Consider the following 24,853-nt stretch of genomic DNA (forward strand, 5'->3'; position numbering starts at 1 on the left):
ACGTACCTCTCGCTCAAATAGAGCGGCTGCCTCCAGCACAACCCGCGGCACTCCCCTCGGGATGGCTGATTTCAGGAGAAACTAGGAAGAGGGCAGGTGAAAACAGCTGAGAAGCGATCTGAAAGAGGTGAGGCAGCAGCTTTGGCTGCTCCTTGCAGTAAGCCAGGGCCGGTTCCTGGGGTGCCGGTGCTAACGGCGCGCTTGCGGGCCCTGGCTCCGTGCTCTGCCGAGACTTGCCGGGCCGGCGCTGGGCCCCGGGAACGTGTGGCAGCACGAACACCGAACACCGGAGCTCTGCTGTCAAATGATGGGGCGCCGGGTCCGGCTGGGATGGGGCAGCGGGGCTACAGCCACCCCTCTGCCCACCTCCCAGGGCAGCTGTTGCGGGGTCGTGCTCCCCGTGCAGCAGGAATCCGCAGCTCATCTCGGGGAGAAGAGATTTGGTGTGCCCGCGCCGTGTCCGCGGTGGTTGTGAGCGGGAAGCGTGTCCGAACACCGCTCGCCGCTCAGGCAGTGCCGGCGGGGTCTGCTCAGCAAGGGGGGGGGGGGGGGGGGGGATGCTCTCCCCTTCTGCTGGTGCCACTGGAATGCCAGGAATCCTCCAGCATCCCGGTTATCTGCTGGGAGAGCCTGAGCGTGGCGCCTGGCCTCCCTCTCGGCAGAGCTCTGCTGGCCCTCTCCAAAAAAATAGCAGGGAAGTCGAGAAGCCCACCCCACACAAGTGCATAAATCTCCCTAAAGCCTTTCTTCCCCCGTGTTGTAGGAAGTTGCGAGCCCAGGAAGCGCGGCTTGCAGCACCTGCGGGTGCCCAGCAGCCCACAGCACAGAGCACTGCAGGTCGGGGGGTCCTGCGCTCTGAAATTCCCTAGCAAGGGCATGGCAGCGGCTCTAGAAAGTAAAACTCTTTGCAAATGAGTGCGAGAGGGAGATGTGGCAGTCAGCTCTACCCAGGGCTTGAAGAGGGGGGACCTGAGCAACAGCTTAAATCTGATGTACTTTAAATTCTTTTTTTTTTTTTTTTTTTTTTCCTTATGCTTAAGAAAAGTGAGTTACAGCTGTGCTCGGGCGCTTGGTATCTTTGGATACCCGCAGGCCCCAGCGAGCATGCTGGGGAGCTTGCCAGGCTTGACCAAACCTTTTGGCAGTGGGTAGTGGCCGGCCGAAGCGGCGTGGTGGTGGCCGCTCTGAATCATCCAAGGGTGCTCCCTTCCCCGCTCCTTGAAATGGGACTTGGCCAAAGCAGGTAGCATGCTGTAGGTGCTGCAGATACAGGGATTTACTGTACCTGGGCAAACAGAGGAGCTTCTGTGCCGAAGTATTTTGGGAACTGGATGTAAAATAGGGTTGGGTGGGAGCTGGCGTGCTCTGGCCATATGTGTGTTGGCTGCTTCCATAGTGGAGACGTGTGTTGCGGTTGCCTTCACCGTCACCATGTGCTGCAGGGACATACTGCTCGAGCTAGGGTCCCCACTGGTTCCCCTCATCCGTGTTTTTCAACATCTGTCTGCCCTGTCCCACTTGTGTCTCTGCTATGGGAAAAATCTCCAGTGGTGGCTTGGAAGTGACCCGCATCCTGCTGTCCCCCCTGTGTGCCAGGGGGGTGATGCTTTGGGACCAAATCCAGATAAGGGGTTGGTCCTCCCTGGCTGGGAGCCCACGAAGTGCATGCCAAGGCTTCAGAGCAGAGTAATTCCTCGAGTCGTGCAATGTCAGGCGCTGCTTGATGATGGGTTACTCTGTGCCCAGGTTTAAATAAAAGCGTGAGGGACATTTTAGGTATTAGCTCTGTGTGTATGTGTTGTTTTTAAGAGCATCTTTTTAAGGGATGTTCCTTGACCTGTCCCAACTTGTCTATGCCCTTGTAAACCTGTGTAGTGAAATTAAGGCATAAGCGTGTCTCCATGGAAGGTTTTTAACAAAATCCTATTATTGTAAATGATTGCTAACAATTTTATGTCCTTCCATTTTTCAGATGCCAAGTTCATGAGCTTCTAAAAGCAGCTGATTATCTGGCTTTTTGTGGACTGGAGTCAGCACTTTCTTGAGGGCTGGGGTGCTTCCAGCTGCCCCAGGCTAGTCATCTAGATTAACTCATTGCTTTAAAAAAATGGGGGGGGGGGGGCAGAAAACAAACCTGCAACACTTCTTACCTGAAGACATGGGCGGATCAGACCTGAGCCTGGAGACTTTAGGGCAGTTTGAGCAGTGCCTGAATTTGAGAAGGCTTCCTCTGCTGCTTCGCATCCCTGCTGCAGCTCAGGACCTGCCGGAGCTCTTGGTCTTGGGAGCCACGTGCTCAGACCTCCCCGTGTCCTCCCAGTGCCCCCCCTGCGCAACTGGGGGAACTGGCAATGGGATGCCACGGTGCTCTCGACAGCATTTTGGGGTCCAGTGTCCCCCCACGGACATCCCCCATGATGTTAGACCTAGCACTTTAGAGGCACCTATAGCGTCCTATAGGAGAGTAGCTGAGTCAGCAGAGAAGCCCGGCGGGCGGCAGCCCCCCCTTTGCTCCCTGCTTTCCCTGCCAGCCTGGGGAAGCTGATGGCAAGGGGTGGGAACACCCAGCTGGTGGTGTGAAGCTGCCCGACCGAGGGATCGCAGGAAGAGTGATTTTTAGGGTTCTTGCTGGTCTGATAATTCCTGCTTGGGAATATTGCTTTCCCAGGGAGGTACGAGTGTGCAGCAGGGAGCTGGCCTCTGCCTCGGGATGCTTATCCGCGGCAGCTGGTGGTATGCAGGGAGTTGGATGAACACCACAGACACCTCTAGATAAGAATAAAGATGGGTTGGGTTGGGTTTTTTGGAGGCTTTGTGGTTACTGTTTTCACTTGCTGATTTTTATTTATTTTCTTTTCCAATTTCTGGCAACGTTTGGAGGTGGCAGTGCCCCTTTCTGCAAAGAGCCAAACATACTCGCGGGAGGAAGGCTGGGTGGACCAGGCGATGGGCTTTTACTTCCTTTGCATGTTGTGGTTGACGCTGGCTGGTTCCTGCAACATGAGCCCCCGCCGCCTTGCTTCTCTGAGGGACAACTTGAGCTTAATTAATTGTCAGAAAGCAGCTCGTGGTTTTCCTGGGCTCTTGACCGGTATGTCCAAGTCTTTGCTTAATGGTTTGTGCCTGTAGAAAGTCAGGGGTTTCCCAGGCTTGCTCTGAGGACGTCTCTCCTGATTCCTCTGGGACAGGGCTTTCTCAGGGCAGCTCGTTGAGTCCTCAGGGTCCCATCCCTAAGGGGTGGCTCTGCGAGGCTTTCTCAGGGCTAACCCAGCCTGGGCACCACATCATACCTGGTCCGAGGTATTTCCACCAGCCCCACCATCGGTGGGGGGAAAAAAAAAGCTGTATCTGCACAGGGATTTGTACCACGGAAAGGATTCACGTAGGGTTCTTGTGGTTGGTTTGTTTGTTTGTTTTAAAAAAGTCCTTTTCTATTGCTCTTTTTAGTCTTTAAAAAAATCTTACCAACCCAGCATCTTATGTTAGAAAGGATGGTTGTTCTCCCACTCCAGCAGGGAAACATCCCAGGGATGGATGCACTAGAAACAACGCTGCTTTGCATCTTGGAGGTGCTGCACGCCGAGGGCTAATTGTGCTGCAAATCGTCTTTGCCTCCAGTAATTTCTTGTTTTAACGTGGTTTGAGGATTGCCTAAGCTGCAGCGTCGGACTTGATGCTGTCCTCTTTGAATTCATTTAGCTTTTTCACGACCTGCTCAGAGTATAAAGAAGTTGGGGTGGGAGGCTCAAAAGGCCAAGTTTCCCACAGGCGACCCCAAGTGAGCACGAGTCGCACGAGGATTAAGTTTCTAAATGCTTGTGAAAAAAAACAAGATATTTTTATTGCATCTCCCTCTCTGTGTGGGTGGGAGGGCTGGCGTGGCCCCCGGCACCGGTTCCCATCCCATCTCGGTCCTTTGGGTGTCACCGGGTGCCGGCGGAGCCCGTCACCCCGGTGTTTAGAAGGAAGAGACCTACGTGTGGAGCGGGAGGCAGAGCCCTTTGCTGCCACCGAAACCCCTTCAGCCAGAGGTTCACCACCTCCCAGCAAGGCAGGTTGGGGGGTTAAAGTTGGTCATGCAGCCACGATCTGCATCACTTGTTGAAGGACAGTGATGGAAGGACCCTTGATGGATGGCCCCTTGCGTTTTGGTGCCAGACAGGGGATTGAGTTGCCTCTCCAGAGATATGCCTCTGTTTTAGTGCTTTAAAGAGCTTATTATCTCTGGGTGGGTTCAGGCAGGGATTGATAGCACCTCTGCCTAATTAATCATACGCCAGGTAGCATGGAAGCAGAGACTTCTAAAATACCCAAGTGTCTTATCAAAGGTTTCAGCCTGGATTAATTCTGTGTCCCTTGTTTATTTGACTCTGTGTGAGAGAGAGAAAGAAAGGAACGATTTTAGCTCTTGGCAAATGGTCATTAAAGGCCTTTTTAGGCCTACAAAGTTATAAATAAATATCCGTGGCAACATGCAACTGCTTATATTCATCAGTGCATCCTCTCTTCCGGAGACCCAGCAGTGCGTCCTTGGTGTGTGGCCGCTTTCCGAAGCAGGGTAGGAAACTGCGAGCTGTTCTGGAAATGGAAAATAAAATCTGGAAGGTTTCTCCCTGGTTTTGCGTTTGCTATTTTGTTAATTACCCTCTCCCTTAGGATGACAACTGCAGTGGAAAGAGAATTACTGGTGGCTGATGCCAACTCCTCTTCTGAAGGAAGCTGGCAGGCAGGTTGAGGGGAGAATATTTGTAGGTCATTTGGCTTTTTCATGTCCGTGGTCCTACTTGGAGGAGAAGTGGAGAGTCGGAATTTTCCTTTAATCCTATGGAAATTAAATCCTTGATCGCTCTGAGATGAGAGAGGGAGAGTGGCAGGTCAGTGCCTGTCTCTGCTTGCCTTGTAGGTGGCCAAGGTGCATCTCGTCCTCTGGGCTGGACTAGGCGAGCATCACAAGGAAGCTGCGCTTTGAGGGTCATTTCTGGCTCTTCTGGAGGCATTGGGAGAAATAGTTTGTTGGTTGGGTTTTCCCCCATTTTGGTCTCACCCTTTGAGGGAGAAAAAAATGGAAATTTGGCGGAAATGGAAACATTTCCCCTCTTTGGCTGGGAAGGAGAAAGCAGCTACTTTGGGTAATTCAGAGTATTTCCAAGACTTGAACAGGCTCTTGCATCTCCAGATTTGCAGCATTCCTCCTTCATCCCGCGTGATGAGAAATTTAAGCTGTTTTCTGACTTGGGGGACGGGCTTCATGTAATAACAGGGGACTATTCACAAATTGTATCATGCTTCTGCCGGTGACTGTTGTGGAAGATGAACGCGGTGGAGATGCTTGACCCGCTGCCAGATGCATGCTGGGGTTGTGCTTGTGTGCAGATGGTCTGGCAAATACCCCTCCGAGCTTGGCTTTCAAGAGCTGGATTAAGGGTCATCCCCTGAAGACGATGGGCATTTGGGTGTCTGGGAGCAGCTGTGCTGGGGCTCACAGCTGCAGGTACAGCAGTGCCTTGACTGCCAAAGAGCAAGCAAATATTTTTGTATTAAAAGCAATAGTTTTAGGGGAAAAATTGGGGGTCAGGCTCAACCCTGAAAGGTTTTCAAGTCCAACCCCTAATCCTCAAGGCTGATCTAGGTCGGCCTAGAGCTCAAAGGTACCTAGACCCAGCCTTGCTGCTGTGCTGGGAGCTGGACACCTAAATACTTCCCCAGCCCCTCCCGGGCTCAGCGTCCAGGCAGTTTCAACTGCCCAAGAAAAAAAAAGGAGTATGGCAGTGCAAGACCCTGTGCTCTTTCCCCTCTGATCTACACGTTGTTGTGAATTTTGCTTCACCCACTTGAGAAGAAACTATGAATTTACTCTCAGCCTCTTTCCTCAAGTTGCTCTCCCCTCGCTCATCCAGGGTTGATGGTGGTGGTTACAGCAGCCAGAAAACTTTCAGTACAGAAAACTTTCATCTTTACAGGATACTTTACTAGCCAGCCTGGCCAGCTCTCCTCCGCCTGCGGATGGTAACCATTAGTGCGGCAAGGGAGAAATAGGATGCATTAAGGTGAGGAAGACGATCCTTCCCCTTCTAGGCTGAAACACTGTAACATGAGTGTGTGCGGTAGGTGGAGGGGTGGTTTTCTTGCTGCCTTTAATTTATAATGAGCTTTTAGTTGGTTGCTCATCTGCAGAGTGGACTGGCTAGTAAGCATCCCTGAAATGTCATCGCTGCCTGTGATCCTTGATGTTTCTCTTAACTCTGGCCTGCCATGGCCACAGTTCTTGGCTTGTTTAAGAGGCGGGGGAAAAAAGTTGCCCAGCTCCTTCCCAGTGCTCTTTCTGAAGCCTTCATGTGGGCCTGATGCTGTAGCAGACCCAAAATCTTGGGTGAAAGAAACTGTGAGAGAAATCCCTGCAGGTGGAGCTGGGATGGAGTGAGCTGCTTCTGCATCGGTGGGGGTGTGAGCCTCCCTCCTCTAAATCCCTGCCGAAGGCCGTCACCCCAAGGCCCATCCCCATCCTGCGTCACAGCCCTGGGCAGGATTTGCCCCTGGCTCTTCCCACCCTGCTTGGCATCGGCCAGCCTTGCCAGTCCCCCCCCCCGGGGCATGTTAGCATGGGTCTGTAATTTTGGGGAGGAAGTGGAGCAGAAAATTCCCAAGCCTCTATTTTGCTCTTAATGGGGGGGTTGCTGGCGTGGCGCTTATGGCTCTCCAGACTTTGGGCAGTTCCTGCAAGACTCTGATGTGTGGGGCACATTCCCCTTGGGGTGCTGGGGGACTTTGGCGGTGGTCAGCAGCTTCAGGCTCAAGTGATGCTCCAGCTCTTGAGCGACGCAAATGCCACGGGACTTAGTTTTCCTGGTCTTGGCCCTTCAGTCTCCTTTGGGTGCGAGAAGCCCTTGAAACACAGATTTAACGTCTGCGGGTGCCAAGTGTGCATTACGCATTGTAAGATGCTATCGAAGCACAACGGAGCCCGGGCATGCACGTGGGCTGGGATCCGCGTCCCCATCCCATGCAGGGTAAAGCTGCACCTTCAGGGTGCATTTGCAGTGGTCATCCCTGTCCCCAGCTAGGGTTTCTCCAGCGGAAGGAAGAGGGAAAAGCCGAGTCCACAAAGCTCTTGTACGGCTTTAGAAATTACTGATTTCAACAATTTGCCGATTTCCAGGGCTTGTTGTCAGGCACGCCGTGGCAGAGCAGGGGGCTGGACAGGGCACGATGGGTGGATGAAGGATGCAGGGGGACTATTATGGCCACCCCTAAATAAGCCACTCGGGTGTGAATTCGAGCCCTGTGCCTGCTGCTTCCTTGCTCCCGGGTGCTTGCAGCCGCCTTGCGTAAGAGCTGGTGACTTCGGTAGGCCTGTGGGGTGAGTAACACTTGCACGCCCTCGCCGTGATGGCAGAAGGGTGAAGAGCTGCCTCTCCGGGCTGCGACCGCTCTGGTAGGACTCGTTTGTCACCTCTTGAGCTTGTTTAACCCCTGTCAGCTCTTTGCGCCGGGATGAAATAACCCGTTTGCTGCCCGGGCTGGAGCCCTGTGCCTGTGTCCTTCCCGCACCCTGATGGCCCCCCCCACGCTTCAGGAGGGAACGGTGGCCTCGTTGGTAAGTGGCCCTCTTGGCTCCTCGGCAGTAGGCCAGGAGATGGTGTCCCTTCAGGACCCCGGGGCCAGCGTCCTCGGGACGAGCGGGGCCCAGTGGCAGGGTCCTGTACCCCGTGGCTGTGGGCAGGGCTTTGCCTGGTGCTCCCGGCAGCAACCAGCGGTGGGTCACCGGAGGCTGCCACACGGACAGCTTGCTTGGAGCCACGGGTGATCATCTCCTGCCAGCCCGGGAAGAGCCACAGCATCAAGCCTCGCCATGGCTGATCTCGGCCCAGCCTCGGACCTGCCCAGCGACATAAACCCTTGGCCAACAGCCTCAACCTTCTGGCCAGGGATGGGCATGGCATGGAAAGCGCAGCGGAGCTGCTCTACCCCCGCAACACCCCAGCTGAGGGCAGGTGATGCTGCTTCAAAAGAGGGACCCGAGGCAGGAGGATGCTGTTGGTGGGCTGGAGGGGAGCCTGGATACCCCCACCTGTCCCCTCCAACCTGCTGCAAGATGAGTGCCATCGGGAGGCTTTGGTCCCCCGTGAATCTTCTCCGTTCTGGGTCACCTCTCCGCACCGGAGCTCCGGGGAGGCTCCTGTCCCACCAGAAGGTTTCAGCACACATGCAAGTACCCTTCTCTTGCTTTCGGGTGCCCGGTGCTTCGGGCAGGGCGGGACCTCAGGAAGCATTAAATAGCTGCTGGATGCGTCACGGCAGCAGCAGCTGATCCGGGGCGGTGAGTCAGGGCCGGCCTCCAGTGCTCCGGCGGGCAGGATGGCAGCATGGGGCCTCTCCTCCCCTCCCCTCACCGCTTGCTGTTTACTCATGTATTGTGGTTTTTTTTACTTTTTTTTTTTTTTTTCTTTTTTACTTTTTACATACCCGGCGCCCAGCCAGGGCTGGGCAAAGCGAGGGAGGCGAATGAACCCCCCAAAAATGGGTAAAGCCTCAGTGCTTGGATGGATGCTTGGCTCAAAGCCTTCCTATTGCCCCAGATGGTGCCAGTTAGGAGCTCTAGTAGAGGTGTTTGGGATGCAGCTGAGAGGCTTTTGGGATGCAGCAAGATTTAGGTTGCAACAGGCCTTGCTGCTGGGTGCAAAATTGATGGGGTTTTTTCCTAATGGGATTTTTTTTTTTGTCCTTATGTGTGTCAAAACGTGGGAGAAAGGCACTTGTGAAGTGTTTGCAATCCTTGGCTGGAAGGTGCTGTCTCAGCTTCTGAGAGTCCCTGTGGGGGACACGGGGTAGGGTGGGGGTCCCCTTCCTTAAGGAGGGTGACTGGCCGGTTTTCTTGGCTGTCTGTGTATTATTTCAGGTCCAGGGAGATCACCAAACCCTTGCGAGTCCCGGCAGCCATCAGGATGGTGGTTTGCAGGAGCTATGCAAAACCTGCATCCTCCTGCACATGCAAAAATGCTCCTTCATCTCCTCTTCCTTTAGCCCAACAGCTTCAGGGAGGCTGGGAGATGGCAGCGCTGGGAAACAAAATAAAGCTACAAGATCTGAGATTGTTAATTTAAAAAAGAAAAAAAAAATTTATTATTTTTTTTTTTAATGTCAGCATTCAAAATTCCAGCTCCCAGTTAGGAAATTTGTCGAAGTTGTCGCATGACTCATCCCTACCCTCAACTTTAGGACCCATTGCATGGGGAAGGGAGCAGAAAATTAGGCACTTTGCTAATCTGCTTCAAATAAAAATGATTTAGAATTTAGAAATCCGCACCAGTGGGAAATACGAATAAAAGGAGAGCGGCTTTTGGGAGCAGCCGTGAGGTGTGATGGGGCCCGCAGCCACCTGCTCCCTTCTCTGGGCTGTTTTCGGGGCAGGTGGCGGGGCCTGGCAGCTACCGGCACTTCTGCTCCGTGATCAAAGTGACCTCCGAGCGAGAATACAAACAGAGGCAGCTGGAAACCAGCCTCCTGCCAAGACACGCATTTTCCCCAAGAAAAGTGGTTCGCACCCCAAAAAAAAAAAAAAAAAAAAAGCCTTTTTTGCTACCTGGTGGTGTAACGGAGGCACACCCTAATTAAAGCAGGGCTTCGGCAGCAAAGCTTGGGGAGAGCGGGGTCATATTTGCAAGTGGAGGGATGAGACCACCCCCGGGCTGCTGATTTTTTTTTTTTTTTTTTTTTTAAGAATGATGGTGAAGGGCTACAGCGGGGGGCGAGGTGGAGGTTTGGGGATTTGTTGCCTGCTGGCTTTCGGGGTGGGTGTTTCTGAGCCGGGGCGATGCCGGCGCGGTGGGATACGTGGGACGAGGCGCTGCGTGCACGTTGTGATGTCCCACCCAGCAGGGAGTGGGGGGTGCGAGGAGCACCCCTGTCCCACCCCCAGCTGAGGGTGAGCATCTTCATCCTCTCAGCTTTGGGGGAAGAGGGGCAGCCGGGCTGGTTTTGGGTGGGCGGGGGGAGCTCATCCTGCCCTGGGAAGGAGTGAGGAGGGCAGGCAGGGGAGGGAGCAGCCCCCAGCCCTATTTACCACCCCTTTGCAAGGGGACGTAACCTCCCGTATCCGGCAGCAAGCTGGGGATGTTGACCCCCCCCCAAAAGCCCCAGGGGTTACGGTGAGCGATGGGTCAGCGGGGACCTCCCTGCGCTTGGCAAGGATTTAAGGAAATCCTATTAAAAATGACTAGATTTTTGAACCCCGGGCGGGTGCCTGGGCCCAGCGTGCTGGCAGCCGCCGGCGTCTGGGGCAAGGTGAGGCTGCGCGACGCCACTCAACCGGCTGGGTGGTTTGGTTTTTTTTTTTGTTTTTTGTTTTTTGTTTTTTTTTTAATTCTGATTTATTTTTAAGCTCCCGGCCTCCCCGCGGGGTCGGGGCAGGGGAAGCCAGGTTCTGTGCGCGCCGGGCCCCTGGCCAGGGTTGGGGTGGTGTTCCCTGGGGTGCTTTGTCACCCCAGATTTGGCGTTGGGGTGCCACGGGGAGATGGGGGGGGGGACACACAGGACGCAGTGGCTTCGGGATGAGCTGGGTGGTGCCACGGCAGCGCCTGGACTTTGTTCCACGCAGGGGCCGGTCGCAGCCTTGAACGCACAAGGCGGGGGGGGGAGCGGTGCCAAAACCCAGCTTTGGAATTGAAATTGGGCTGAACCTTGTGAATTTTAGTGGGTTTGGGCACTCGGGGGTGGGTCGGCGGAGCCTGGGGTGCCCTTCGGCCCCACTGGTTTTCCCCGGCTGCCCAGCCAAGGCAAACATGAGCTCAGCGCTGAGGTATTTGCGGCGGCCGCTCCGTGCCCACGTTTTGGAGGTAGACGGGGGGGTGGCACCAGTGGGACCCAGGACCCACTGGGGAACGTGTCTTCCCCAGCTTCTCCTTGCCTTTCTCCCACCGTGGCTAAAATCCCTCGTCGCTGGAGGCAGGACCCCCTTGAGCCCTGCCTTTGATTACTCAAGCAGGCAACAAAAAATAAGCGAGAAGTGGTGCTGAGCCCGAGGTCAAGCTTTCTCGCAGCCCGGCTGCAAACTTGGAAGAGCTGGAGCTGAGGGATGGCGGGGCTGCGACCGGCCAGGGAAATGGTTTGGGACCCTCTGAACGGAGGGCCTGGGAGTTTTCTGTATACATTCCTCTGCCCGGGGTTTTCAGACAAGCCTAATTCTGGAAAAAGTGGTGTTATAGGGGGGGGGGAAAGATACACCTTTGTTTGCATGGTGTTTGAAAACGCTGTAAGCTCAAATATTTGAGTTCTTTATGGCTTGCGCTTAGTTTCTTTTTTTATTATTATTTTTTTCAAGACTGTCACAGTTGTTGAGCTACTGGAAGAGGCAGGAGTTGGGTGTGCCTGGGCTCATGAGTGTTATTTTAAGGCAGAAGAAGTAACTGATGGGTGGGAGTCAGGTTGGGCCTCGGTCTTAGGTAGAGCATCCCCAGGAGTCTGGGCTTTTCCATGGGCTTTTGTGCCTGGCTCCCCCACCTTTGGTCATGTTTTTGTGCAGGAAGAGGCTTTATTTTAATTTCTTAATCCATCTCTGGTAAATTGAAATGGAAGTAAATAGATTAAAATGTGCGTTATCTGCACCTTTTCTCAATATCCTGTCACGAGGGTGGGCAGCCAGTGGTTTTCTCTGCCTTTTCCAATATTTTTTTGGAAACTCCCCCAGTGCTGCGCCTCCAAATTGTCAGAGAAATCACAGTGAAAGTCCAGCAAGCCTATTAAAAGTCTGCACTCGCAGCAGAAAAAAAACGAGCATCATCTTCCAGGTACCGTGCAGGCACGCGAAGCCCATCATTTCCTACCACAGGAAGATTTGGGCCAGCTGACCAGACATGAGCAAGAAAAAAAAAAAAAAAACAAAAAACAAAAAAACAAACAAACAGTTTTGTGGGGTTTCTTGGGTTTTTTTGTTGGGTTGTTTTTTTTTTTTTGAGATGAACATCAGTGTTTTATTAATATCAACAAAAATGCAATCCGTGCACAAGGAGGAGAGCCACGGAGCTGGATGGAAGGTGGCGGTGAGCTTGGTCTAGGGTGCACCTTACGGGGTGCTGGTATTAAAGATGGTTTAACGACACTGTTCTTGAGGTGTCTCATATTCCTCGTTAGCGGCTCGGGATGGAAACCTGGTTTCTTTTCTCCCTGCAAGGCAGCCTGTGCTGCGATGACCTAGCGTGCCTGAGGCCCAGCAGCCGCGGGGATGGAGCTGAAGGTCTGGGTGGATGGGATCCAGAGGGTCGTCTGCGGCGTCTCGGAGCAAACCACCTGCCAAGAAGTGGTCATCGCCCTGGCACGGGCCATCGGTGAGCCATCCCCATCCCCTGGGGGGGTGCCCCTATTGCAGGCAGAGGCGTCTGCCAGATGGGGTGCCCCGTCTGCGGGGGCTGCTTGGGAAGAGGAGACCTTGTCTGGGTGGGGGTCCTGCTTTGGGGTGGGGGGGGTGGTGGGGGGGGGGGGTGTCAGCGCTGCTGGCCGCGGCTTCCCTCATCTGAGGCACTCGCCTCCCTCCCGGCAGGTCAGACGGGCCGCTACGTGCTGGTGCAGAAGCTGCGGGAGAAGGAGCGGCAGCTCCTGCCGCTGGAGCGTCCCTTGGAGTCGCTGGCCAAGTGCGGGCAGTACGCCAACGACGTGCAGTTCGTCCTGCGGCGGACGGGCCCCAGCGTGGCCGAGCGGCCCTCCTCCGAGGGCGCCCCCCAAGCCCCCGAGAGGACGTTCATCCGGGCCAGCTTGCCCATCAAGCCCAGGCACGCCAGCGCGGATGCACCCCGTTCCCAGGAGCCCAAAAAATCCATGACTTTCAACTTGGGTCCTACAGGCTCGGGTGACCTGTTCGCCGTGAGCCGCTGGAGGCACCAAGCGCGGGAAGGGGTGGACTTGGAGGGCGGCGGGGTGGTCCAGCCCTCCAAGGAGGAGCTGTTTCGGAGGGTGTTGAGGCAGCAGGAGCAGCTGCATTCCTTGGAGGCCCATGGGGACACCCTGGAGACGGACCTGCGGCTCTGGGAGCGCAGCCGGCTCGCCGGCCAGGAGGACGAGATCCTCTACCTGGAGCACCTGGTGCGGAGGAACGAGACGGAGCTGGGAGAGGAGGAGTTCTGGCAGAGCGAGCTCCGGTTGGAGAAGGAGTGCGAGCGGGAGCGGCAGGAGCGGGTTAGGAGCCTGCGGGCCAGCCTGGAGGAGTACACCCAGAGGATCTACGAGCTGAGCGCCCGGACCGAAGCCCTGCAGGAGGAGATCCAGTGGGAGATGGCCGAGAGGGCCAAGAGGGGGAAGGAGACCCCTGCACCCAGCCCCACAGAACTGGAGGACATGGCCACCAAGATGAAAAGGGACCTGGAGGCCAAGGTCAAGCAAGGCACCCAGCTGGAGAGCAACCTGGCCAGCGTGGAGAAGGCCCTGGAGGAAGCTGAAAGGAACCTGCAGGTAGGTAGGACTGGGTCGAGCAGCCCCACGGGTGCTGGAACCTTTGGGAGGGGTTGGGACCGGCTTCCCCCAGCAGCGTGGGGGCCACTGGGTTGAGTGGGGTTGGTCCTGCCCCACCTGACCGGGGGGGTGTGGGGCTGGGTGCACGGGGGTAGCTCGGCAGCAGTGACTGCTGTCGGGGGGACCCCGCGCTGCTCGTACCCGGCCAGCGCAGGGGCCCACACCCGTGGCTCCCTGCGAAGCTGCGTCTGGGCTGGGGCTCCTGCGGGCGATGGGAGCGCAGCGTGACCCTGCTTTGGGCCGGGACGACGGTGTTGGGGCACATTGGTCCGTGTGTGGAGAGGCAGTGGCATCAGCACAGATTGCTGTTGTCTTGGATAAAGGAGTCGTGGAGGGGGGGGGCGGGGGGGTGTAGCGTAGGTCCCCGTGCACGAAGCCTTTTGACCGTGCAAACTGTGCAGGGGCTCAGGCTGATGGCGGGGGACTGTGTGGTGATGGAGCTGGCAGCCGTGGGGCTGAGCCATGATGTCCCCCCCGTGCCCATCCCAGCGTCAGGGGGTCCAGGCAACACCCGCCCTCCCCACACCGGGTCCGAAAGGGAGAAGCTTTTTCCCAGCCGGGCAGCAGCAGCTGCCCTTCCCCAGGCTGGGGGTGGCCGTGCTTCCAGCAGCAGCTCGTCTTGAGCATCTCCTGCGAGCCGGGCATCTCCCAGCACCTCGGCAGCCACCGTTTGACGGGTGCTCGCACCCTCTTGTGGAGACGCAGCAAAGCAGGGCTGTTCCCAAAACCAACGCCCTCCTGGGCCCCGCAGCCCGGGGCACCCCGCTTCCCGCAAGCCTCTGGAGAGGGGTGGCTGAGCCACGGTACCCCCGAGGTGTCCCCCCCCCTCCCCCCGGCTCTGGCCGGGTGAGCCCCAGCTGGGGGAGCAGCCCTGGGGATGGGGGGGGGGGGGGAGATGGGGGGGGATGCCAGCTGGTTTTGGGGCACGGGGCGGGGGGACACGCAGCTCACCCTGTCCCCGCCCTCGGTGTGTGTTTTGCAGGCCCAGACCCAAGAGCTGGAGGAGTTAAATAAGGAGCTGAGGCAGTGTAATTTGCAGCAGTTTATTCAGCAGACGGGGGCCACGGTGACCGTCCTGCAGGCCAGGTCCGAGGAGGACGCCCAGCCGGAGCCGAGCCCCTGTGAGCTGCCAGCCTGCCGGAGAAACGGAGGTCAGCACGCCACCGCCGGCTCAGCCGCAGGGGGGGCTGCTCCGCGGGACCCCTGCCCGCTCCCTGCCTCCCCCTCCAAGGGGGTCGGCACCCCCTCCAAGGGGGTCTGCCCCAAAGCTGGCCGGTTCCACCCCAGGCGCTGAGGTTAGGCAGCAGGGATGGGGTTTCAGCGCTGGCACAGCAGTCGCTCACCACCCCAGCGGGGCGGGGGGGTCTCTGAGGTTTGCCAGCCCCCAGGGCTCCTTCCTCCTCCAGCTGCCCATAAGCTCTTTGTGTTTGGCGAGGGAAGGGCGAGCGTGGTGCCCAGGGCCACATCTGTGTCCTCACAGGGAGGAGAGGAGGTGAGGGGGGGGGGCTGCTTCTCATGGAATGGGACGGAGGAAAATGGGGACCAGGCCGTTTCTCCTCCGGAGCACCCGCAGAGCATTGACGTGGCTGCCCCATGGGAAGCGCGAGCCCCGCCTGAGCCAGGCGTTTTTTTTTTCCTCATCCCACAGGTTTTCCTCCCGCTGCCAGCACAGACTCGCCTCTCCGGGCCAGCACCAAGCAGCTCCTCGGCCATCCCAGGACCCTCCCGGAGCCCCTGGTGCCCAGCCTGAACCCCGAGGGTGCGTACGTCCCGCCGGCCCCCGAGCCGCGCTGGGGGGGAGCGGAAAAGAGGCTTTTGCTGCCCGAAGCGGGCTGCAGAGAGCGAGCGTGCGCGGGGAGCGGGAGGCTGGAGCTATTTATAGATGCCGTGAGGAAGAGCGAAGCTTCCAGCCCGGCAGCCCCTGCGCTGCTGCCAGGGGCTCGCGCGCTGGCGGTCCAGCTCTGCCCGCCCGTGAGCTGCGGAGGATGCTCCTCAGCCCCCCCCCGCCCTGCACCCCCCAGGGCTGAGACCTTGCCGGCGTTAAAACAAGGAGGATTGGGCTTCCACCTTTTACAGGAGTCCCTTTTGCTCCACCTTGGGGACCTGTACCCCCCAAAGCCCTTGCCACCTCCCGTGACCCTTTTTCCAGGGTCCCGTTCCCACTCGTGCCGCCCTCCCCTCAGCAAAACCCATCCCCACCTCGCCGGGTATCTGCGGCATCAGCACGTCCGTCTCCCAGCCCGGGCTTCGCGCTCGCCTGTGTCCTGTTTTCCGTTCCACTTTTCGCAAGCGCTCGCCCACCGGGATGGGGTTGGTTGCTCAGGTTGTTTTCATCTTGTTTTGCAGTCGTATCAGCCAGGCAGAGCATCTGGAGGTAGAAGGGCCTGGCCAGCGGAGGAGCAGCCTTGCAAGAGTAACTGTATAAATAAACCATATTATATATATATATATATATATATATATATATTTTTTTTTTTTTTTTTTTTTTTACTGCTTTATATCGTGAATGGATGTGGACAGCCAGAGTATTTTTACAGACTGTAAAATAAAACCAGAGACTGACAATACAAAGCAACCCTCGTCCCCTGTGGATGGAAGCGACCCCCTTCTATTTTTTTGAAGTGCTTTCCGTATTCAACAGAAAACCACGGCGCTCCTGTTCTGCATGGTCTCCTCAAAAGCCCCGCCGTGCGTTCGGAAGAGACCTCGCTCCTTTGGTTAGTGGAGCGAAGCTGCGGTGGGGACCTGCCTGGAGGCTCGCCGGGATGGAGCAAGTTAACGGCTTTTACAGCATCTCGCCGCAGCCGGCGGGGCCGTGACCAACAGCCTCTTCGCTGGCTGCGGGGGACACACGAGAGCAGCTTTAAGACAAATTCCAGCCCCCTGCTTTTTTTTATGATTATAAGAAACCTGTAGTAGAAACCCCCTTTCCACGGTGCCACAGACCAGGCTTCGAGGGAGCGGGGAACAGGCAGCGGGGGCTTGTTTTTTCTTAAATCCACTTACTTTTTCAACTTGTTTTTAAAATAAAAAAAAAAAATAAATCAGAGAATGAGCTCTTCCCAGGCGGCGGAGCGGGTGGGGAGCAGGACCAAAGCACTCTGGGTGACATTTCACTGATGTTTTACTTGATGGCCAGTAGTTACTCTTGGTTTTTGTTCATCTGTCCCGGTGGGTCGCCTTGTATTTTAACTGCGAAACCAAAGTGGTTTGGGGAGGGGATGGGTTTGTCCAGGAGGTCCCTGAGCCCGTTTTCAATGTGTCATATGCAAAAAATGTGACTCGGGCAAAGCGTTCGCCGTTAAACCCTGCTGTCCCTGTATGAATGTAATCCTGTGTGCCGCAGTTTCAGTTTTCAATAAATCTTTGGGAAAGGATTTGAGCAAAGCGAGCGTGAGCGTGCTGTTGTGGCCCAGGGCGAGCCGTGCCGGCCGGCTTCTGGGCCGGTGCCCGATGGGCACGTCCCAGCCCTTTGCGCACCCCACGGCCGCCTCTTTCATTTCCAAACCATCTCTTTTCACTTGCCAAATTAAAGCTCAAAGTATTTCTTGACTGAATGCATCTTACGCACACGCTGTTCTCTCTTTTTTTTTTTTTAATTTTTTTTTTTTTTTAAATCGCAAAGTGCTTTACAACCAGCCGATGAAGCTTGTCTCTGGTGAGAGGGTGGCTGTCTCTGGGATGAAACGTGGCAGCATTGTAATAATACACAGCAGCAGCTCAGAGCATTTTAGGAGAGAAGGGGATGGTGCTCAGCTGCAGATGGGAAGGAGCAGGTAAGGGGGAAACCTTCCATTTGCTTTCAAGCCCTTCCATCTGCACACGGAGAACCAGGAGCGAGAGGGCTGGCTTCTTGCTCTCCATCAGCATCTCCCCCCCCCCGAGACTTGGCTGTGCTCTGCTCCCCAGGGACGTGCCCCTCTCGGAGCCGATTCTCAAGGTGCCACCGCAGCTCAGCAGGTTGCTCAAGTGGGGCTGAAGGATTCAAATTTGCTTCGGTGGGAGAGTGCTGATGGAGCCGCCGCGCCAGTTACGACTGGAGAGTTGCCACAGTGGGGAGATGCAATTTCGGAGGGGTCTTTTTTTTGAATCAGGGTGGGCATTTTGGGGGCTTTGTTTGGTTGGTTCCCCCCCCCCCCGCCCCCTTAGATCGCATACCTTGGGGAAACTGAGTGAAAAATACATTTGCTCCACGCAGCTGCATGAAGGAGTTTCTCCCATGCTTGCTTTTTGCGCTTCTTGCACTCATGCTTTGGACACTCTTGCTTTTAAAATGAGACTCCACCTTGCTAAGAAGAGAAGCAGAGGGTGATGCAGGCTGTAAGGAGCATTTCACTGGTTCCTGGGAGGAAAAACAGTCAAAAAGCAGGCTCAGAAAACATGCTTGCCTTGGACACCGCCAGATTTTGGGATGTTACGTGAAGTCCCCCACGTGCCCTGAAAAACTGACCTCTGCAGGTTAAAAACTGGATCTTTCAGAAAACTGGATCTTTCAGTTTTGCGGCTGCATTTGTAGCTTTGCCTTCTGCGAAATAAATGGGAATAAAGAGAAGAGAGTCATCGCTTACGGCACCTCCGTCAGGAAAAAAAGGGGCAGAAAATTAATTCGAATCTCCGATTTTGTATGGGATTTTTGCCCTGTGCTTCTGCCTATATGTTATTTATTATTTTTGCAGGTTATTTCTGTTCAGCCGTGATCTGACAGGCCAAACCAGCACCAATCTTTCTGTGGGGTGGGGCAAGGGGGAAAATAAGGGTTTCAAAAACATCCGTCTGGGCAGATTTTGGCCCCGCAGCTGATGCGCCTCGGCTGGGAGGCAGGATTTGGAACCGCTGCGTAGGCTGGGGACAGTGTCCCCGGCGGGGGTCAGGCAATCGGGTGTGGGGCTGGGGAGAGCACCGTGGCCGGGGGCTAACGCTGCTGCTTCAGCTCAGGGCTGTGGCATTTTGCAGAATTTTTTTTTCTTTTTTTTTTTTTTTTTGGCGTTTTGTGTCCTATAAGCCATTAGCCATCACCCAGCTGCTGCCAAGGCAGCGGTGTTTTGTAAGGTAATAAATGACTTTGATTAACACCTCTCCCCCTGCCACGAGGCACACTGCAGCGGGGGAGAAGTGTTAATCAAACTCATTAATTACCTGAGGAAACTCCCCACCCGTGGGTGACCTATATTCCCCCTGGCACGAGGGGCGTGCAATGGCCCCGCAAGCAGGCAGGTCCCCACGCTTTATTTAACCGAGCGAGGCCCGAGACCCGCTCTGGCTCCCCCCCCCGCCTTCCCGCTTTTATCTGCTCTAAAGGCTGTGTCAATAATACATTTCTGCCATTGAATATTTTATTGATGGTTTGACTTTTTTTTGCTGCTCACAATTCCCATTTCAAGGCTGCGTGATTGTTCCTAATTAAAATTTTATGCCCTGGGAGAAGCCTTCTTGCTACAGTGGAGACGACGCTGTCCTTTTCTAGGCCACTACAGAGCAGTAGGAAGGAATTACTCATTGTTATGAGATTAAATCAAAGCAAATAAATTACTGTTTTTCCCTTAAAAAGCAAACCAAACGCCCAGCGTACGGCACCTACTGGAGAGGGCACAACTGCCCGGCGGGCACGGCAGGGATCCGAGCGTGCCGGGCAGCTCGAGGCCGCTGCGCCTGGGCGAGCGGGAGTGGGCTGGGGGGGCTTCTCCCTCCTCCGACGCTCCTCACCATCGGCCCCAGCGCCACCCAAAAACCACGAAGCAGAGGATACCTGTTTTGCACTGGCAAACAGTCCCAGCTTCCTTTTTTTTTTTTTTAAAAAAAAAAAAAAAAATCTGCAAGCTACCTGCGGGCTCTGTCAGCACAAGGCACCATTCAGGAGAGTAATTCAGCCACCTCCAGCCTCCCTGGGGCTTTTCTCCTCGCTGCACTACCTGATTATTTATTTATTTTTTAAATATTGCATAAGAAAAATGGCTCCCAGCTCCTCACCCATCCACCCGGGCCCGCGCTGGCTCGCCAGGCCAGGCATCCTCCGCAGATGGTGGTCAGGGTGCCGGCGCTGCCCCGAGGGCAGTGCAGCCACAGACACCTGGAACAGCCTCGATTCGCAGCTGTGGATTTGTACGGGTCGCTCAGTGTTTGGGTTTGGTTTCTTCCGCCCTCCCCTCCACCTTCCCCGAATTTCATCTAGAGTGCTAGAAGCAGTCGTGCCGCCTCCCAGCCCCTGGATTTGGCAAGCAGCTTTCAAAGCACACGCTTCGGCACCAGTTACATAAGGAAAGGTGTGAATGACTGGAGGAGAAAATGCCTGTTGGTTTTGCTCCCCGAGTGGTGTACAGATGCTCTGCTGCTTTGCTCCTGGGTGCCCAGCTCCTACGAGGGTAGTTCACTGCAGAGGGAGAAGAGAAACTATTTGAACTGGCACGCGCATCCGTGCAGGGAGCATTGTCTGTTCTCCCTCTGATGATTTTCCTTTCTCTGTCTCAGGGTGAAGACTGAGTGAGTGCATCTACCTTGCCCTGGAAAAAAAAAAAAAAAAAAAAAAGAAGAAATCATAAAGCACTAGAGGAGGCCGGGAAATTTTCTTGTTTATGGATGAGCAAGTTTCTCTCCCAACGGAACCTCCTGCCAGCAGAAATCTCTCCCATTTTTTTCCATTTTTTTTTTTTTTTTTTTTAGGATGCATTATGTAAGTCCCTACTCGCATTGGACTAACTGACTTCCTCTTAAACAATTTATGTACTCCTCCTATTCCTCACAGGCCGGCTCGCTCCTCCAGCGAGGCTCACCACGCAGGACCTGCCACTGGCACACAGTACAGACTGAACACGAGCACGGCGCTTGAAGCGTTAGGCCTGCTCGCTTCCCTCTGTGAAGCGCAGAAGCAAGAGAACAAAATCCTTGAGGAGCAGAGAGTCCCTTCAGCTCAACGGGCCTGACATTCAGCATCTTCCCCTCCTGCAAGGCACACTCCTGCCTCTCCCCAAAAACCTTACCACATCAGTCCTGAGTGAGAGCTTTTAGCATCCGACTACTCTTGTTACCAACCTAAGTATCTCCTTACAAATCTGTTTATTAGCTGGTGAAAAACATGAAATTAAGGGGCACCTTAGTCCTGGTTTGTTTTCTCATCGCTCGGGAGCACAGTGAGGCTCTTGGGCTAGGGCAGGGGTGAAGGCACCGATGCTGGGGTTTCTGCTTGAGGGACAACCAGGTAGCACCCTTCCACTCTCCTTTTCAAGCCACCTTCACCGGCTACAGAGGCAAACTAAGAGCTGGGAGGCAAGGGGCATGCAAGGCACACCACACATATCACTGAGAAGGCACAGCCACCTTCTTCAGCTGGTCTGGTGCCCTGGATCACAGCAATAAACACCCAAACACTGGTTTTGAGCTATTTATTGAAGACTTCAGGTGACAGCACAGCAGGTTAGTTTTTTGAATCATGCCACAAGAATGTTAAAAACAGGAATTGAGCTGTATGTTTCCCCCCCTGCCGCTTACTGGAGAGGGACACCAAAAAAAAAGGCAAAACCAAACAAACTTCACTTCAAGCCCTTGCCTTTGCTTACTGGAGCTGAACAGGATGGTGCCGTAGGTAACGGGAACTCAGAAGCGTTCGTACCGTGGTGCTGCTCAAGGCACAAATCTTGCCAGGCAAACCACGGAGCTGATTCTGCCAGTGGCATCTCCGGGGCTTAGTCCCAAACACAGGGCTAGTTCTTCAAAGAGAAACAGAGCACCTTCATTTTCAGCCACGGGTCTGTTAGATGCCCGGTCACCTCTGATATGGGGTGTAGGGAACTGCAGGGCTTCAGTTTCAACTCGCAGAGTCAGTCACACGCCGGTGTATTTTGCACCAGGTTTCCCTCTCCCTGCTCCCCACACGGCTACACCACGCTCCCGCCCGGCAGAGGAAGATGCAGTAGGGAGCAGTTAGGGAGGAGGAAAACATTCTGGGGCTGAGAAAGCTGCGAACTTGTCCGTGTGTGTCATCCCCCCCTCCCCAGCCATCAAATAAAAAAAGACCCATTTGGCTTCCGAACAAGCGTGAAAGCAGCTCTGGTAAATTCGGGCATTCTTCCTTTCTTTCCAGCGTGTCTGGGCACCCTGGACTCACCCAGTCTGTGCGGGGCACAGAGGGGGCTGGTTCTTCTCACGGAAGAGCAGATGCTCCTCCAGGACCCAGAGGGAGAAGTGACAAACGAGCACAGGCAGGAGAGACAGGGACAGGTAAAATTTCTCCGTGAGAGACTTTATCTGTTGCTCTGCCTTCCGTGCAATTAAACTACTTACTGGCCAGAGTGCTGCTGAGTCTTTCCGATCGAGCCTTTACAACGGTCCAGGGCCACGCAGGAGCAGCCCAAGCAGGAGGGAGAACACCTGAGCCCTTTCAGGGGACCTCGACAGGCTGCAGTGAATCCTAGATGGTTATTATGAGCTTAAGCTGCTGATAAAGCTGCGCTTCAAAAAAGACCCTTTCCAACTACCCAGCTTCTTCACCGGCCCCCAAAAAAATCGCAAGAAAGAAGTTTATAGAAGCAATCTGCTTCGTCACTTCCTCCATTTCTAGTGAGGGCCACCCTGGGTGGCCTTCCTGCTCCCTGGGACCACGAAGTCAGAGTCCCCCCGCGTGGCATCACAGCCCGGTCGTGCAAAGCGGCTCTGCCAGCGCCCAGCCGGGGCCAGGGCTCCGACAGAGCCCCGGCACGAGGAGTGGAAAGAGGCGAGCAAAGGTGAGGGGCAGGATGGGAAGCAAAACGACGACGAAGAAGGCAAACGGGGCTCGTTTCTGCTTTTTGTTTAACAGGCTGGAGTCTCTCTTTAAAGGTGACTCATGCAGGGCAATACGAGGCAGAGTTTCTTCTGTTAACACACCCTTGGCAATAGCAGTTCAGTTAGTCACTGACTGGGTATCAAGACGTCACCGGCTGGGATGAAGCGTCTCCTTAACTTGGTACGGAGTCCACCAGCACTTATTTACTTTGGAGAAGAGCGGGAGGAGGAGAGAGGGGGCCCCGCCATCCCCCCGCTGCAACTTCAGCGCCGGCTCTCCGCAGCCCGCTCCCCTCATCTCTGCTCCCGAGGGGCCGGCCGAGGAGCCTTAAATCCCGTGGGGCGCGGGCAATGGCAGGGTGCTCCCGGCTGCCGGGCCGGGGAGCCGTTGTGGGGGGGGTGGGGGGTGACTCCTTCGCGGGCCGGGGCCCCTCACCCGGGTGGCGAGGAGGGGCCGCAGGCGTCGTGGCGTCGAGGCGGCGGCACAGCGATGTCCGAGGAGCAGGTTAGCCGCTGTCACACGCACAGTGGAGTCGCCGAGAGCACAATGTGCGTTAGTCAGTGGCTCACCTGCTCCTGGAGGGTGAGGGGGGGGTACGTGTGTGTGTGGGGGGGGGGGGGGGGGGGGGTTGAGGGGGCGGCGGGGCCCCACCTGCAGCACAAGGAGACACCGGCCAGCGCGGGGAAGGGGTCGCGGCGCTCCCGGGCTCCGCGGCGCCCGGCGGGGGGGGGGGGGGGGGGACGACGGACATCCCGGCGCACCCACCCACCCGTGAGAAAGGCTCCCCCCAGGGCGCTCCGGTCCCGGCCCGGCCCGGCCGCCGCTCACCTGCGCTCCCGCTGCCGCCGCCGCCGCCAACTTCTGCCTCTGCCGCGGACCCGGCCCACGCCGCGCGCCGCGGCCCCCCGCCCCGCCCACCCCCGCCTCGCCCGCCAATAGCGGCGCGGCCCGGCCGCCCGCCGGCCCCGCCCCCGCGCGGAAGCGCCCAATGGCTGGCGGCCCTGGGCGGGGCGGGGCGGGCCGGGGCGCGGGGGGCGGCCCCCCCCGCCGGCCGTGACAGCGGCGGGCGCGGCGCGTTCGCTTCTGCACGTCGCTGCTGCGGGGAGGAACCATTTGTACCTGTTGAACCGCCGCCCGCCTCCCGCTCTGCCCGCCCCGCCGGCCCCGCGCTCCCTTCCCCGCCCTCGCCGCCTCGCCTCACGCCGGCGCCCGCTGCCGGCGCACCCCCTCGCCCTGCCGCCGCCCGCGGGGACCCCCGTCCCGCCGGCAGCCCCGCCGCACACCCCCCCACACTTCTCCCCTCTCCCCTACCCCTCCGCTCCCTGCCCTCCCCGCCGCAGCCCAGCCCGTGGTACGGTCCGCCGGGGCCGTGCCATCAGGGCAGTGTCGGGGCGCACGTAGGCGGGTGCGGCGGGGGGGGGGGGGGGGGGGGGGGCGGGATCCCGCCATTCCCCCCCCCCAGTGTTCTGTGAAATTTCACGTTCTTATATCAGAGTGGGATTCTTTTATATTTGTTTTTTTTTTTGTTGTTGTTGTTTTTTTTGTGGGTTTTTTTTTTGGCTGTTGTGAGTATGGCAAACCCCTGTGGCCCTGTCAGCGCTGGGCGGGTGGGGACGGTCCCAGGGGTCCCTCAGCGTGGAGCACCCCACTGCCCTCTGCCTTCTAGCAGTTTCTTTCTGCCCCCCCCCCCCCCCAAAAAAAAAAAACGGGGGTAGCCTGGATGTTCTCCACAAAACCTTCTCAGCCGGAGAGCTTGCTCTCACCCATCCGCCAAGCCGGCAATTTTAGGGTGCTTCAAGGAGGATTTGGCTAAGCAGCAAAGAGAGCGTGTCCCGGCTGGGCACAGCACCGTGCTGGGGGGCGAGGGGCCGTGTCTGGGGACACGCAGCCCAGCATGGAGCCGGCACGCTGGCGGCCGCCCGCCGCCCTCACGCACAACCAGAGCGGGCCCAGGGGAGCGAGCGCATTCGGTGGGACCCCCGCCTCATCCACGCTGCCGACACTCGGGGGGGAAAAAGAAATGTTTTCAGCGCAAACGTGGCCGCTGACCCAAGAGCGGCCTGACGCCACGCTGAACTGAAAACGCGCGCACGCCTAGCCGGGGCCACCAGCTCCGCATCCCTCCGGAAAACCTCCTTGGCATCAGCTCCCACGGGCGTTTTGCGGCCCGCTGCAAGCTGTGGCGCGAGATGTGGAAGCGGCGCCCAGCACGGGGTCCCAGATAGCTGGTGGCGATTCCCCACCGAAAGGATTTCCCTACGTCTTTTGCCGGAGTGGGTCATCCACGGCTCTGTTCTTCCCTCGCCGGCGGGGAGGGTGGGTGGACAGCCCGCACAATGACCGCCTCTGTGGTCGGTTTGGCGTGCGTGCGTGCTGTGTGGGGTTTTTTTTTTGTTGTTGTTGTTTTCACCCAGCAGCCGTCGAGGAAAAAGTCACGTATTTTACTTCTTCCCCAGCCCAGGGCTCGCGCCGGGGTTGGAGAGCAATCAGCCGTAGCACAGCGCTAGCCCCCGCACCCACCAGGGTGAGCCAACACAGAAATTGAGGCCCAGCTGTGGAAAATAACTCACTTTGTTTAAAAACAGGTGCTTGGTGTGGAGG

General features: G+C 56.7%; 1 protein-coding gene and 1 long non-coding RNA gene across 7 annotated transcripts in view; one reads left to right on the plus strand and one right to left on the minus strand.

Moving 5' to 3' along the window:
- Window positions 1-15,928, plus strand: part of LOC116964298 (ras association domain-containing protein 8-like) — a 35,165-nt gene extending 19,237 nt beyond the window's left edge. For 2 of the 3 annotated variants that reach the window (XM_033003507.2, XM_042784488.1), the window contains exons 2-6: window positions 12,167-12,320; window positions 12,533-13,437; window positions 14,480-14,648; window positions 15,146-15,256; window positions 15,844-15,928. In XM_033003507.2, coding sequence (XP_032859398.1) covers window positions 12,218-12,320; window positions 12,533-13,437; window positions 14,480-14,648; window positions 15,146-15,256; window positions 15,844-15,875 — 1,320 coding nt within the window. In that variant the 5' untranslated portion in view covers window positions 12,167-12,217 and the 3' untranslated portion in view covers window positions 15,876-15,928. The remainder of the gene's footprint in view (window positions 1-12,166; window positions 12,321-12,532; window positions 13,438-14,479; window positions 14,649-15,145; window positions 15,257-15,843) is intronic. The other variant, XM_042784489.1, reaches the window with a different exon arrangement.
- On the minus strand, window positions 14,527-23,122 carry LOC116964299. Of its 4 annotated transcripts, none has more exons than XR_006164589.1 (5): window positions 23,081-23,110; window positions 17,948-19,994; window positions 17,656-17,839; window positions 15,697-15,914; window positions 14,527-14,631 (listed from the first exon to the last, which is right to left on the minus strand). It is a non-coding gene; the product is annotated as an uncharacterized LOC116964299 (long non-coding RNA). The 4 variants fall into 4 exon arrangements; XR_006164590.1 differs by having other exon boundaries at window positions 17,656-19,864; window positions 19,989-19,994; window positions 23,081-23,109; XR_006164591.1 differs by having other exon boundaries at window positions 17,656-19,864; window positions 23,081-23,122.
- Window positions 23,123-24,853: the final 1,731 nt, after the last annotated feature.

The sequence above is a fragment of the Tyto alba genome, unplaced genomic scaffold (assembly GCF_018691265.1).
Source record: "Tyto alba isolate M040663 unplaced genomic scaffold, T.alba_DEE_v4.0 Super-Scaffold_8, whole genome shotgun sequence".
Classification (NCBI taxonomy): Eukaryota; Metazoa; Chordata; class Aves; order Strigiformes; family Tytonidae; genus Tyto; species Tyto alba.